The sequence below is a fragment of the Ostrea edulis genome, chromosome 5 (genome assembly GCF_947568905.1).
Source record: "Ostrea edulis chromosome 5, xbOstEdul1.1, whole genome shotgun sequence".
NCBI classification, from domain to species: Eukaryota; Metazoa; Mollusca; class Bivalvia; order Ostreida; family Ostreidae; genus Ostrea; species Ostrea edulis.
The window spans coordinates 61,818,430-61,832,147 of record NC_079168.1 but is presented as its reverse complement, the minus strand read 5'-3'; the positions used below and the strand labels follow the sequence as shown (position 1 = coordinate 61,832,147).

Genomic DNA, 13,718 nt, shown 5'->3' with positions numbered 1-13,718 from the left:
AAGGGGTCATTGGAGAAAGGATTGTACAGAGAAATTAGATGATAAGATAAGTGCATTTGTTCATTAAGAAAATCATTTGAATACACTCGCAAATAATAGCGAGAATTATGATAATGCAATGAAAAATCAGTAATATATGTATTTCACCTGTTGGTCGTTTAAAGGAAAATATAGGTCAATGGCGTTCGATTGGTGCAAACAGGTATATTTTTGACACTATTGAGTATGGTTACAAAATGCCTTTGTTTACCACACCAAAACCGGTTGAACTATGTAACAATAGATCTGCGTTAGAGAACGCTGAGTTTGTAGATCAAGACAAGAGATTGAAAAACTGCTCAGAAAGAATTGTATTGAGGTGTGTTCAAGTAAACCGAGGGTTGTAAATCCATTGACGGTAGCGGGAAACAAAATAAAAGAAAGGTTACTATTGGACGCTAGGCACGTGAATCCTCACTTGTTTAAATATACGCACAAGTATGAAAATGTCTGCACAAGTATGACAATGCTTATGTTTCAAAAAGCTTATGTTAAGCAGGTGATCATATTTTTTCATTTGATTTAAAGAGTGCATATCATCACATTATAATGCATGAACTAGACAAGGAATATCTGGGTTTTAAATGGAGAAGTAAGTATTATGTGTTTAAAGTGTTGCCGTTTGGGCTCAGTACAGCAGGTTACATATTTTCTAAGGTTATGAGAGAAGTGTTGAAATTTTGGAGATCCAAAGGTTATAAAATAGTCATCTATTTAGATGATGGAATGGGTGGAACTTCAACTTTGCATAAAGCAGAGTTGATGAGTTTAGAAATTCAAAAAGATTTGGAGAAACTCGGGTTTCTAATCACAGTAGATAAAAGTCATTGGGAGCCAGTGCAGGAACTGATATGGTTAGGGTATGTTTGGAGTACAGTAAGCAACAAAATATCGGTTGCTATGCCTAGGGTGAAAAAGCTTAGTTTCTTTAGAAAATGTTCTGGAAGGCTACAATTCTGGAGTTGTTTGGTTTGAGGTTTGAGGTAAGAAATATCGCAGCAGTGGTTGGACAAATAATCTCAATGCAGACAGTACTGGGTGATGAGGTCAGACTTAGGACAAGGTATTTATATGCATGTATTTTGAATCGTTCCAGTTGGAATTCAAAAATAATGTTGTCGCCAGAGGCAATAAGTGAACTTAGATTCTGGGAGACATCCGTAGGGGAAAAAAATAACAATGATACCCCATTAAGTCAGTTGACAGTCTGATGTAAACAAAGTGGTAGTCTATTGTGATGCCTCAGACACGGGGTTCGGGGGTCATTTGACATTATGCTCAGAGGGTGGGCATACTGATTTAGAGTGGAATGAATGGGAAAGTAAGCAAAGCTCTACTTGGAGAGTTGTCAGTTGACAAAGTTGAAGGCATGTCAGTTGAGATAAATTCTGATTATCAAAATGTGGCGCATATATTGAGAGTGGGAAATAAAAAGAAAAAGTTACAAGACATTGCAATGTCGGTGCATAGTATGTGCAAAGACAAGGCCATTCAAATAGAAGGTAAATGGATACCCAGAGAACAAAATAGTAAGGCAGATTCTTTAAGTACAATTACAGATTGTGATGACTGGTCAGTTAAACAATGTGTATTTGATTGTTTTGATATTATATGGGGATCACACACGTGCGATAGATTCGCCAACTTTTATAAAAGTAAGTGCAAGAATTTTAATTACAAATATTGGTGTGAGGGGTCAGGCGCTGTAGATGCGTTTTCTCAAGTGTGGACATATGATGTCAACTGGATTGTACCACCGCCAAAGTTAATTCCGGAGGTAGTAAGGAAAATTGAGAATGATAAATGCAGTTGCACGTTGGTTATACCGGAATGGAAGTCCGCTCATTATTGGCCAATGTTGGTCGATATGGAGGGAAATTTCAAATTTTACATTAAGAATTTTTCGAGAATACAAAATGTGCATGCTATCTGCAGGGGTAAAGGAAATAATGGAATCTTTGGTAAAAAGGGTCTTCTGTTTAACATGCTCTTTCTGAAAATTAGATTTTGATTACATTGTAAAATATATTTACAGGAATAGGTCTGCAGAACAGCATTAAAAAGACTGCAGAAAAGCATGGCGTTGAACCTGTTGGCAGATATGTGTCCATTCTTATGCAAATGGATTTTGTGCAGCAAAAGTGAAAACACTATCAAATCTTACTTCAATGCTTTTAAAAGATGGGAGGTGTTCATCACAACACAAGGACACAGTGCGTTACCGGCAAGTCCGATCCACGTAGCATTATATACTACTCAAAATTTGATAAGGATCACTAGGTTATATGTGTGTAATTTACCACTAACATAACAAAAGACATAAATTTGACTCAGAAACGTGTTTACTCAGGTTATGAATGAAAATTCATGAACGACATGAACTTTTATCAATACGGAATGCTTGAAATCTGATAACAACACCAAAAGGCATTTCATTACAAAAAGTTAACAGCAAACCAGAGAAAGAATTACACAGTTTTTGGAGATAGTCCATCATTACACTTAGTCGATGAAGTGTCAATACCGGGTATGGCCTCCCCTTGCATCAATGACGGCTTGACAACGTCGAGCCATGCTGTCAGTAAGCACCCGGATGTTTCCAATGGGAAGGTTGTTCCACTCTTCCACGAGGGCGTTTCGGAGCTCTGCCAAAGTCGTGGGTCGTGTTCTACGGCGTGAAAGGGCAACCTGCAGCATGTTCCATACATGCTCAATCGGGTTCAAGTCCGGCGAGCGCGCTGGCCAGTCCATACGGACAATTGTCCCTGGCGCGATGAGGACGGGCGTTATCATCCATCAGGATGAACTCAGGGCCAACAGCACCAGCGTAGGGTCTGACGTAAACATCGAGGATCTCATCCCGGTACCGCACCCCCGTCATTGTTCCTCTCTCCAGGGCATGAAGATCTGTTCTTCCATCCCTGCTGATTCCACCCCAGACCATGATGGAACCACCACCATAATGGTCATGTTCACTGATGTTGGCATCATGGAAACGTTCACGTTGTCGTCGCCACACTCGGTGCCTCCTGTCTGTAAAGTCCAAACAATACCAGGACTCATCGGTGAACAGAACTTGAACCCAATCGTTCTGTGTCCAAGTGACATGATCTTCAGCCCAGTCCAATCGCTCCCGCCGGTGTCGAACAGTCAGAGGGACTCGAACATATGTCCTCGAGTTGAGACCTACATTGTGAAGCCGATTCCGTATTGTCTGAGTGGACACATTCACCCCCGAGGCGTTCAGGAGGTCGTTACGTAGGCTGGTTGCTGTCCAGAAGGGATGGTGTCGTGCCTGAAGAGCCACAAAATGGTCTTGGCGTTGGGTTGTCGACCTCTAACGACCACCCCCATGTCGGTGTGCTGCTGTACCAAAAGTTTGCTGTCGGTTCCAGGCCCTGTTTACAACGCTCTGGCTGACGTTTAGTGTATTTGCAACGTCACGTTGTGAATAGCCAGCGTCAAGCATTCCAATACATCTGCCCAGTTGTTCTGTCGTCAGGCGACGCCTTACACGTTGAGGGGGCATTGTGTTGATAAACGTAGTGTAAACACTCAAGTGAGTTTGAAATTTTAGAAAGAATCAGACACCGATGCCTGAGTGAAAATAGTGCAATGGTAGCAAAAGCATAAACTGTGATGAGAAACGCATTTCCCATGGCATGAAATGCACGTTCAAGTTTGTTGAAGACGTTTTTGATTTCACTTGGACACAATATTGCCAGTTATGCAGTTATTAATTTTTTAAACAGAAAAATATCTATGATCCTTATCAAATTTTGAGTAGTATATTTGACGCATTTATTACAGTCGGGGGCATCTCAACATCCCGTGAACAATGCGGTATACGCTATTAAGTGGGCTCATGATTGTGTGGGTTTAACTGATCCAACGAAAAATTCATTTGTTAAAGACCCAACTTTAAATTAACGCCCCCAAATTTTACCTGTGTCGCGATCAATGATAAGCCGCTGGTCAATCAAACTTTTAACAATAGAGCTTAGGTTGATTGACGTTTGCAGAGACTGTGATCTACAGCTACCCGAGAAAGATGTTTTGATAACAATCATGGCTAATGATGACCGGCAGTCTTCAGATCTCGAGGAAAGCCCCAGTATACCTGAGTTTTGATAGCATTGACTCGCACCTAGAATATTTTAATTTCTAACGTCCCCTATACAATGTATTTTATCATCGTATTTTCTCTCTCCATCTTTATACATGTATTAGAGATCAAACAATCAGAAATCAAACAATAATAATAATAATAATAAAAAAACTAAAAAAAAAAAAACATAAGTTATTGAAATATTTTCTATTAATGATTTATTGTGGCTTTATATTTATAAAAACATGAACAATTCTTTATTGGCGCAGCACATCAACATGTATAATGGTTGTATTGCCCATGCGTAAAACTGTTACAGTATTTTTAAAAAAAATGCTTCTGTTTGAGATACCACATGGATTAAAAATTACACAATCAGAAATCAAACAATAGTAAAAAAAAAAAAAAAAAAAAAAAAAAAAAAAAAGCATAAATAAGTTATTGAGATATTGAGATATTTCTATTCATAATTTATCACGCCTTTATATTGAGAGAGAGAGAGAGAGAGAGAGAGAGAGAGAGAGAGAGAGAGAGAGAGTTACTGAGATATTTCTATTTATAATTTATCACGGCTTTATATTTAGAGAGAGAGAGAGAGTTATTGAGGTATTTCTATTTTATCACGGTTTTATATTTATAAAGATAAAGAGAGAGAGAGAGAGTTATTGAGCTATTTATAATTTATCACGGTTTTATATATATATATATATATAGAGAGAGAGAGAGAGAGAGAGAGAGAGAGAGAGAGAGAGAGAGAGAGAGAGAGAATGTGTAAAACTGTAGCAATAATATAGATGAAATAATATGGCATGGCAATAATGTTGCATACGTATGACAATAATTACTCATTTAGTCAATGCTTGAGAGTAAGGGAGAGAGAGAAGGGGGGGGGGGGTTAGACTAGGTATGTGTCAGCTTCTGTTTGGGATACCATCGTTACACAAACACTACGTCCACAGAAACCCTAAAGAGAGAGAGAGGAGGGGGTGTAGACTTCGTGTGAGCTTCTGTTTGGGATACCACCATTACGCAAACACTACAGCTACAGAAACCCTACAGACGGCCCATATTGAGGGGTATCTTGATCATTCTTCATTTGGTTGTACATGTACACAGATCTACTTGGATTTATTCATTCTCTCGAAACATGGATATTTTACCTACTACACCCACGACACCGCGAACTTCCAGGACACCAGGAAGTGCCCGGAAACACCGGGTAATATTATATTTAGGAAATTATTTATATACGATATATAACAATTTAATTAGAAGTTTTAAAAAGCAAATGTTTAGAAATGGGCTAAACCTGTCATTTGCAATACATAAATATGACCAAGTTTGAAGGTTTACGGGAAATAGAAATGCGGTATGCATGTAGGTAGAAATTTTAATAATTTTTTTTTGCACAAATCAAGACACTAAGCATAATTTGTAATAACCTGAAAAATTTCCTGTGTATATCATAAAAATATACACAACAACCGATCTCTTGGCCAGGTAAATTCCAGGTAAATAACATTGACCATGGATAAGCTCCGCCCACATTCAGTGATCCGTGGAGCAACCGTACGGTGTTTTTTGGGGGGTCTTTAATTCTGTACAAGAAGCTGCAAGAGGAAAAGCCAGTCATAGTATCCAGAAAAAACAACCTATCACCAAGGATGTGTTAATTGCACTTTGTGATACATTTATTGATGAAAGTGATTTGTTAATTGTAAGAAATATTATAATGATTTAGTTTTGTTTTGCCGGTTTCCTTAGTTTTAGTTCCTTCAACGATCGACCAGAAACATATGAAACCTTGAAAGCTACCTTTAAAAACATCACTAAAGAGCTGAATGTGACGCCATTTGAGGAAATGGATTTATTGGTGAAATGGTTGGGACCCAAATCACGAAAGTTTGCCAGCAGCATGAGAGCTTCAAATATCAACAACCCATTCACAGGGTTACGTCGCATATGGGATCGCCTTGAAGAGAGATATGGCAGACCCGAAATGATAGAAACTGCCTTGAAGCCAAGAAATTGTACGATCTCTTAGACATTCTTACAGAAATTGAGTCTGTCAAAGAAAATCCGACATATGCGATTCTTGTCTCATATTTCGACTCATCGTCTGGAGTTATTCCCATCATCAATAAGCTCCCTCATGGACTGCAAGAGAAGTGGGTTTCCCAAACTGCCAGATACAAAAAACAGTTTGATGTTCCTTTTCCACCTTTTGGATTCTTATTCAACTTCATCCGAGAGCTCAGCACGATGAAAAATGATCTAGCTCTTCAATATGAATGTTCAGAATCATCTTCTACATCGAAAAAACGACAACAAGAAAGTAAAGGAACTACAGGATCTCCTTCTGTTCATAGCCGTAAAACGGAGTTAGCAGGGGAAGGCGAAGAAAACAAAACTAACACCAATTCGAGATGTCCTATACAGAAAGCGGATCATACATTACATGCATACAGAGCTTTCCGTGCGAAACCGCTCCAAGAACGAAAGGATATTCTTCGTGAGCATGGATTTTGTTACAAGTGTTGTATGTCCAAGCACCTTTCTAGAAATTGTAAGGCGACCATTAAATGTGATATACGTGGAAATAAGCGTCACGCGACAGTGATGCACCCCGATCAAAGGCCCAGCAATGCGACAACCAGCGTCAGCACAGTTGCAGATGGCGGGGAGAGGAATTTACCAACAAAATCAACAGTGGATAGTAAATGTACTGAACTCTGTGAACAAACGCTCAGTGGACACTCTTGTACAAAAGTTGTTCCTGTACGAGTGTATCCCTTAGGAAATAAAGATAGCGCTGTCCGGATGTACGCCATTATAGACGAGCAGAGCAATAGAACACTAGCCAGATCAGAATTCTTCAATCTTTTCGACACGCGCAATGAAACCCAAACGTACACATTGTTCTCATGCAGCGGACGTTCTATCTGTAGTGGAAGAAGAGCATGTGGTTTTGTTATCGAAGCTATTGATGGCAGCTATCAGCTAAACATTCCAACTGTCATAGAATGCGATGATATACCAAACAACAGACAGGAAATTCCAACACCGGAAGTGGCAAATGCATATCCCCATTTGTCAGAAATTGCTATTGAACTACACCCTCTTGAGATCGATATGGAAATTCTTCTCTTAATTGGATGTGATCTTGGAGATGCGCGCCATATTATTGAGCAAAGAATAGGCCCATCACAGTCACCATACGCGCAGAAACTTGGTCTTGGATGGGTTGTCATCGGAGAGGTGTGTCTAGGCAGAACTCACAGACCAGAGATTGTTATCGCAAACAAAATAACTATTTTACCAAACGGTAGAACTACTGTATGTGATCCGTGTACAAGTAACATCGCTGTTAAGGAAATACCATGCATTCCTGAAACAGATCTTATTGGAGACTCTGTATTTCATACAACTGAATACGATGACCAACCTGGACTATCCATAGATGATAGATTGTTTTTGTCTATGATGGATCGAGAGCTCTATCGAAATGACAGTGGACAATGGGTTGCAGCGTTACCGTTCAAGAAACCAAGACGGAAACTCCCAGATAACAGACAAATAGCTGTTAAAAGAGCTCATATTTTGGACGTGAATCTAAAGAGAAACCCAGAAAAATGTCTACATGCCACCACATTCATGCAGCAGATAATGGATTCTGGTCATGCTGAACGTGCACCACCAGTCAATGAAAGGGAGGAGTTCTGGTACTTACCTATTTTCAGTGTGTACCATTCCAAAAAGCCAAATCAGATCAGAATGGTTTTTAACTCGTCCGCTCAGTTTAATGGTGTCTCATTGAACAATGTCTTGCTCTCTGGACTCGATCTTACAAATAGCTTACTTGGAGTGTTGATGCGATTTAGAGTTGAAAAAATAGGCATCATGGCAAACATCCAGCAGATGTTCAATTGCTTCAAAGTAAAGGAAGACCATAGGAACTACTTGCGAATTTTGTGGTATGAAGATAACAACCCTCAAAAAGAGTTAGTGGACTATAGGATGTGCGTTCATGTGTTTGGTAACAGCCCCTCACCTGCTGTTGTCACATATGGCTTGCGAAGAACAGCACAAAATGCGGAAACTACATTTGGACATGATGTTCGTAGCTTTGTAGAGCACAACTTCTACGTGGATGATGGCCTTGTATCCCTACCATCAGTCAAGCAAGCAGTGAGTTTGATGAAGAGGCCACAACAAGCATTGATTCAAGAAGGTGGACTACGATTACACAAAATTGTATCAAACAACAGTGACGTAATGAACAGTTTCCCTTCAGAAGACCTTGCAAAAGATCTAATGCCTTTAGATCTCAACTGTCGAGGAATATACAAAGTCTCAAGGTTTTGCATCTGTTCTTTCCAATCAGTCCATTGTTTTTCATATTCTTAGGGTAAAACCTGGTCCCAATCTGTTGTTTCAGCATTCAGTTTTCTCAAAAGCAACTTGCCTTTGATAAACACAGGAGCTAAAAATCCTAGAGGATCGTAGAAGCTATTCAAGGTTGAAAGTAACCCACGACGTGTAAATGGTTTTTCATCAGCTGAGATTTTGAATGTAAACGAATCGGATTTTAAATCCCAACTCATCCCCAAACTTCGCTGGATAGGGAGCACATCTGTTGTGAGTATACTACTTTGCCGTTAACCTGTTCCATCAGACGAGAATTGCATCTTTTTACTAAAGCTTCTGAGGAAGCCATTGCTACAGTTGCCTATATCAAATTAACGGACGCCGATGGCAACCAACAACAAGGTTTCTTACTTGGAAAAGCTAAAGTTGCTCCTAAGAGTGCTGTGACAATACCATGCTTAGAATTATGTGCAGCAGTTCTTGGCATTGAAATCATCAATATCATAAAGAAACAAATGAGTATCCCAACAGAAGAATTTCACTTCCATACAGATAGCAAAGTGGTACTTGGCTACATCTGTAACAACACTGGACGGTTTTACACTTACGTAAGCAACAGAGTGGAAAAAATTCGTAATGCTTCTGTCCCAGAACAATGGAATTATGTTCCATCTGAATATAGCCCAGCTGATGAAGCAACCAGGTCATCATTAAACAGAATTCTGACAGACACCACATGGCTCAAAGGACCAACCTGCTGGTTTACCAAACGTTTAGATCCAGATGATACGGAATATTCTGAACCAGAGAACCTTGGTCCAAATTATAAACTTGTGAATTCAGAGTTGGATAAAGAAATTAGACCAGTGATATCAGTCATCAAATCATGCGTAGATCTGACAACTTTTGTATCTGGATTCAAAAATTACTCAACTTGGAAAGGCTTGGTTGGAGGAATAGCTCATCTGAAACACATCGCCAGAAGCTGGAGTGGGCAATCGCCATGTAAAGGCTGGCATGCTTGTTCTAAAGCTAAAGATATACATCTTCTATAGGAAGCTGAAAAAGTGATCACCAGGGAAGTCCAGAAGGAAAGTTTTGCTGAAGAAATTGAACAATTGCAAACAGGACAACCAATCAAAAACGGGAGTACCATATTCAAACTCAATCATTTCATCGATTCGGATGGTATCTTGCGTATTGGAAGCAGGCTCAACAAGGCTTCCCTTGATGTTACAGCAAATAATCCAATCATCATATCGGGTAAACATCACATTGCAAAATTGATTATACGACACTACCATGACATCACGAAACATCAAGGACGTCATTATACAGAGCTGCAGGTTTTTGGATAATTGGTGGAAAGCACCAAGTGTCATCCATCATTTTTCACTGTGTGACGTGTAGAAAGCTGAGAAGGTGTGTACAGCATCAGATAATGGCAGATTTGCCAAAGGACCGTTTAACACCAGGTCCTCCATTTTCAAGCGTTGGTGTTGACACATTTGGACCATGGCAAATAGTCACCCGTCGTACCAGAGGAGGTCAAGCCCATGGAAAACGTTGGGCAATTATGTTTTCATGCCTTACGTCTCGTGCTCTACACATGGAAGTGATCGAAGATATGACCTCATCTTCATTCATCAACGCTTTAAGGAGGTTCATTGCCATTAGAGGACATGTAAAGGAATTTCGATCCGATCGAGGGACAAATTTTATCGGATCAACAGAACACCTAGGGATAGATGTCATCAACATTGAAGATGGACCTATCAAGAGATTTCTCCTCGATCAAAGATCAGTATGGATCTTCAATCCACCTCATGCTTCGCACATGGGCGGAGCATGGGAACGCATGATAGGCCTGACACGACGCATACTGGATACCATGTCGATGGACAAAGCAGTCAAGGCATTAACCCATGAAATACTCACCACCTTTCTTGCAGAGGCTAGCGCAATCATCAACTCGCGACCACTGGTAGTTACCTCATCAGATCCTGAATACCCTCTGATCCTTACACCCTATACACTTCTAACCTTGAAAACAGACAAGGGAGGGGAACCTCTTGGACCTTTCAGTGAAAAAGATGCATACGTGGCCCAGTGGAAAAGAGCTCAACATTTAGCTGATATATTTTGGAGAAAAGAATATCTCGTAACCCTACAAAATCGGAAACGATGGCCAACAAACCAGAGAAACATAACTGTTGGTGATGTTGTTCTTCTGAAAGATGACGGTGCTCATCGTTGCGACTGGAAAATGGCTGTAGTTGAACGTACATTTCCTAGCCATTCAGACAAAAGAGTACGTACCGTGGAGTTACGTGTGATTCGAGATGGACAAGCTGTGTATTATACTCGTCCTGTTACAGAACGGGTTCTTTTGTTACCCGTGTGAACATCATGACATTTTGATTTGCATATGTATTGTAATGAAAATTCCTTTGATTATGTAAATGAGGCAATCAGGGTCAATCAAAGTCTTGTCAATGATTAGCTATTCCTTGTGTGTTGTACATTGTCTCAAACGTTTTGGAGACTAGTATATGAGTCAGCAGAATTGAGCGGAGGTATCAATAGAAGGCGCTTCTGCGCATCTAAGTTATTTTGCTGGTAGATGGAGAAGAGAGAAGATCGTATATCACATCCAGAATTTAGGTAAGGTTTATTGTCTCATATGCGGGACCTCAAATTACTGCGGGTGGACCATTTGAGACATTATTCCTTCAGAAGATAGCCCGGGAGCAAATGCTCAAATAAATAAAGGGTTTAAACTTGTAGTTTGAAACAGCGTCTGAAACAGTGGATTCAGACCAGAGGCTGAAACACGAGTGATTAAACTAGGCAAGGAATAGTTAGAGGAAAATCATATAATAAATCAATAAGGAAATAATCACAGTGTTTGATTGAAATTGATTTATTATCATTGTTTAGAACTATAGTTTAATGCAATCATTTAGAAACGTAGGAAACGTTTAAGAAAAATTATTATCCGCGGTTTGAACCCACATTACAAGTTACAAAATTTTGGTGGCAGCGGTGGAATAATCTACATCAATCCATTCGTAAAATCATAGTCTGTTTTTGTTTGAATAGTAGTGTAACATCCGAACTATTGTAGTTCTACTTAAAAGATTATATTTTGCGTTTTCATATTTACTTTCACTGTATGAAACAAGACGGTTAGAAACTTTGTAAGATTTAGATTATAGAAAGCCATGGACAATATTGACGAAGAAATAAGTTTTCTAGAAGAGAAAATTAAGGAACTTTCTAATGAAAGCATGCGAATTAAGGAACATAGGACACAGTCAACACCTGGGAATGTAAGAGACTCAGGCATTGGAGAGTCTGGGCGTAAAATAGAACATAATGCAGAGGAAAACTATGAGGCAAAGGGAGCAAGACCTAAAACTAAGCTTGATGCTCAGACAGAAGACTCGTATGAACTTTATAAAAGAAAAGACAGGTCTCGGTCGGAAATAACACCGATGTATCTAGAAACGCCAGACAATATGCCAAGAAATGTTACAACACGTAGAAGAAAGGACATGTTACAAGCACTAAATAATGAAGGTGCTCAAGAAAATACAGATAAGTCTGGTAAGCTTAAACCAGCAACATATGATGGTTCAACATCGTGGTTAGATTATAAATCACATTTTAATGCTTGTGCCTGTTTGAACCATTGGTCTGAGGCTGAAAAGGGAATGTACCTTGCTGTTTCCCTCAGAGGTCAGGCTCAGGGAGTGCTTGAGAACCTAACTGAAACACTGCAAATGAATTTCAAGGAACTCTCAAAAGCCCTAGAAGAGAGATTTTCTCCAGCTAACCAAACAGAATTATATAGAGCTCAGCTAAGAGAGAGAAGACAAAGGGCTAGCGAAACCATACCACAGCTTGGACAAGATGTCAGACGATTAACACGCCTAGCCTATCCTACTGCTCCAGCAGATGTTTGTGAGACTCTTGCTAAAGAGTATTTTATTGATGCTCTCACAAGCGCAGATATGCGTCTGAGGATAAAACAATCTAGACCACAGGACCTCAACGATGCTATCCGGCATGCAGTTGAGCTTGACGCTTTTGTAGGAGCGGAACGCAAAAAGTATGAAGAAACTGGTTTTCTTCGAGAAGTTGGAGATGATAATAAACGTGAAACTAAGCGTGAAAGTTTAGAAGAAACAGTTAGCTCTATGAAGGAGATACTGGTCAGGTTGCAGAAAGAAGTAAATGATATAAAATATGAAAAGAGAACTTCTAAAACCGATAATGTGCCAAGGGTGTTCGAGAAGGGTTCTAAAGTAGGGATTCCAAAGAAGTGATGCAATTGTGACAAACCTGGTCATTTAAAGAGAGACTGCAGACTTGCTCAGTCAAACAGAAGAGTTGATCAGAAGTTTCCACAACCAAACACAAGCAAAATTGACAAGACTGGCAAAGGCAAGCCCGACAGTTCTGGACATTTCAAAAAGACCACCCATAGTGGGAGAAAACCTAGACATGAGTATCAAGGAAGCATTGGAGTTCAAAGAATGCTAATGAGCCAGGAATGTATATTAGAGGAAACATAAATGATATTCCTGTCCTGGCATTGGTTGATACAGGGGCTACAGTTACACTGGTATCTCGGAAGAAGTTTGAAGAGATAAATAAAAAGTGTAAACTGGAATTGGCTGAAACGAATCAGAGAATATTATCAGTGTCAGGAACGCCTCTTCAAATATACGGAAAGGCACTCGTGAAATGCAAGTTTGGCAAGAAAATATTGTATCAGACAATACTGGTTGCTGACATGACTGTTGATACTGTTCTGGGCCTTGATTGTTTAACAAAGGCATAATTAATTTACATGAAAGAACGCTGCAGTTAGGAGATGAAACTCACTCTCTAGAATTTGAGGGAAGAATAGGGTGTTTCAGAATTGTGGCACTAGAAACGGTGTCGATACCATCAAAAACGGAAATTGTCACAACAGGAAAAGTTGTAGTTCCAGACAACAATGAGATGCATTTAGATGTTGGAGTGGTGGAGCCTGCAGAAACGTTTTTGAGTTCTGACAGAGGATTGGTTGCAAGGACAGTAGTGAGAGGTAGCTCTACCGTCCCAGTAAGACTTTTTAATCCATCTGGCGACAATGTAATAATTCACACAGGAACAACAGTTGGACAACTATCACCCATAGAGTGTATAATAG

The 13,718-nt window shown here is 39.7% G+C and overlaps 1 protein-coding gene across 1 annotated transcript; it reads left to right on the top strand.

Annotated features, from left to right (window-relative positions):
• Positions 1–1,348: 1,348 nt before the first annotated feature.
• Positions 1,349–9,570, top strand: LOC125651089 (uncharacterized). Its single transcript, XM_056166116.1, has 4 exons — positions 1,349–1,541; positions 2,075–2,180; positions 6,127–8,505; positions 8,823–9,570. Exons 1-4 carry the CDS (start codon positions 1,349–1,351, stop codon positions 9,568–9,570), a joined length of 3,426 nt encoding a protein of 1,141 aa, XP_056022091.1.
• The last annotated feature ends 4,148 nt before the right edge of the window (positions 9,571–13,718 follow it).

Coding starts and splice junctions, on each gene's coding strand:
- LOC125651089 (XM_056166116.1), top strand. CDS start 1,349: ATGAATGGGAAAGTAAGCAAAGCTCTACTTGGAGAGTTGTCAGTTGAC. Junction 2,181..6,126: donor ATGGATTTTGTGCAGCAAAA/GTGAAAACACTA, acceptor ATCGCCTTGAAG/AGAGATATGGCAGACCCGAA. Junction 8,506..8,822: donor GGAATATACAAAGTCTCAAG/GTTTTGCATCTG, acceptor CTGTTCCATCAG/ACGAGAATTGCATCTTTTTA.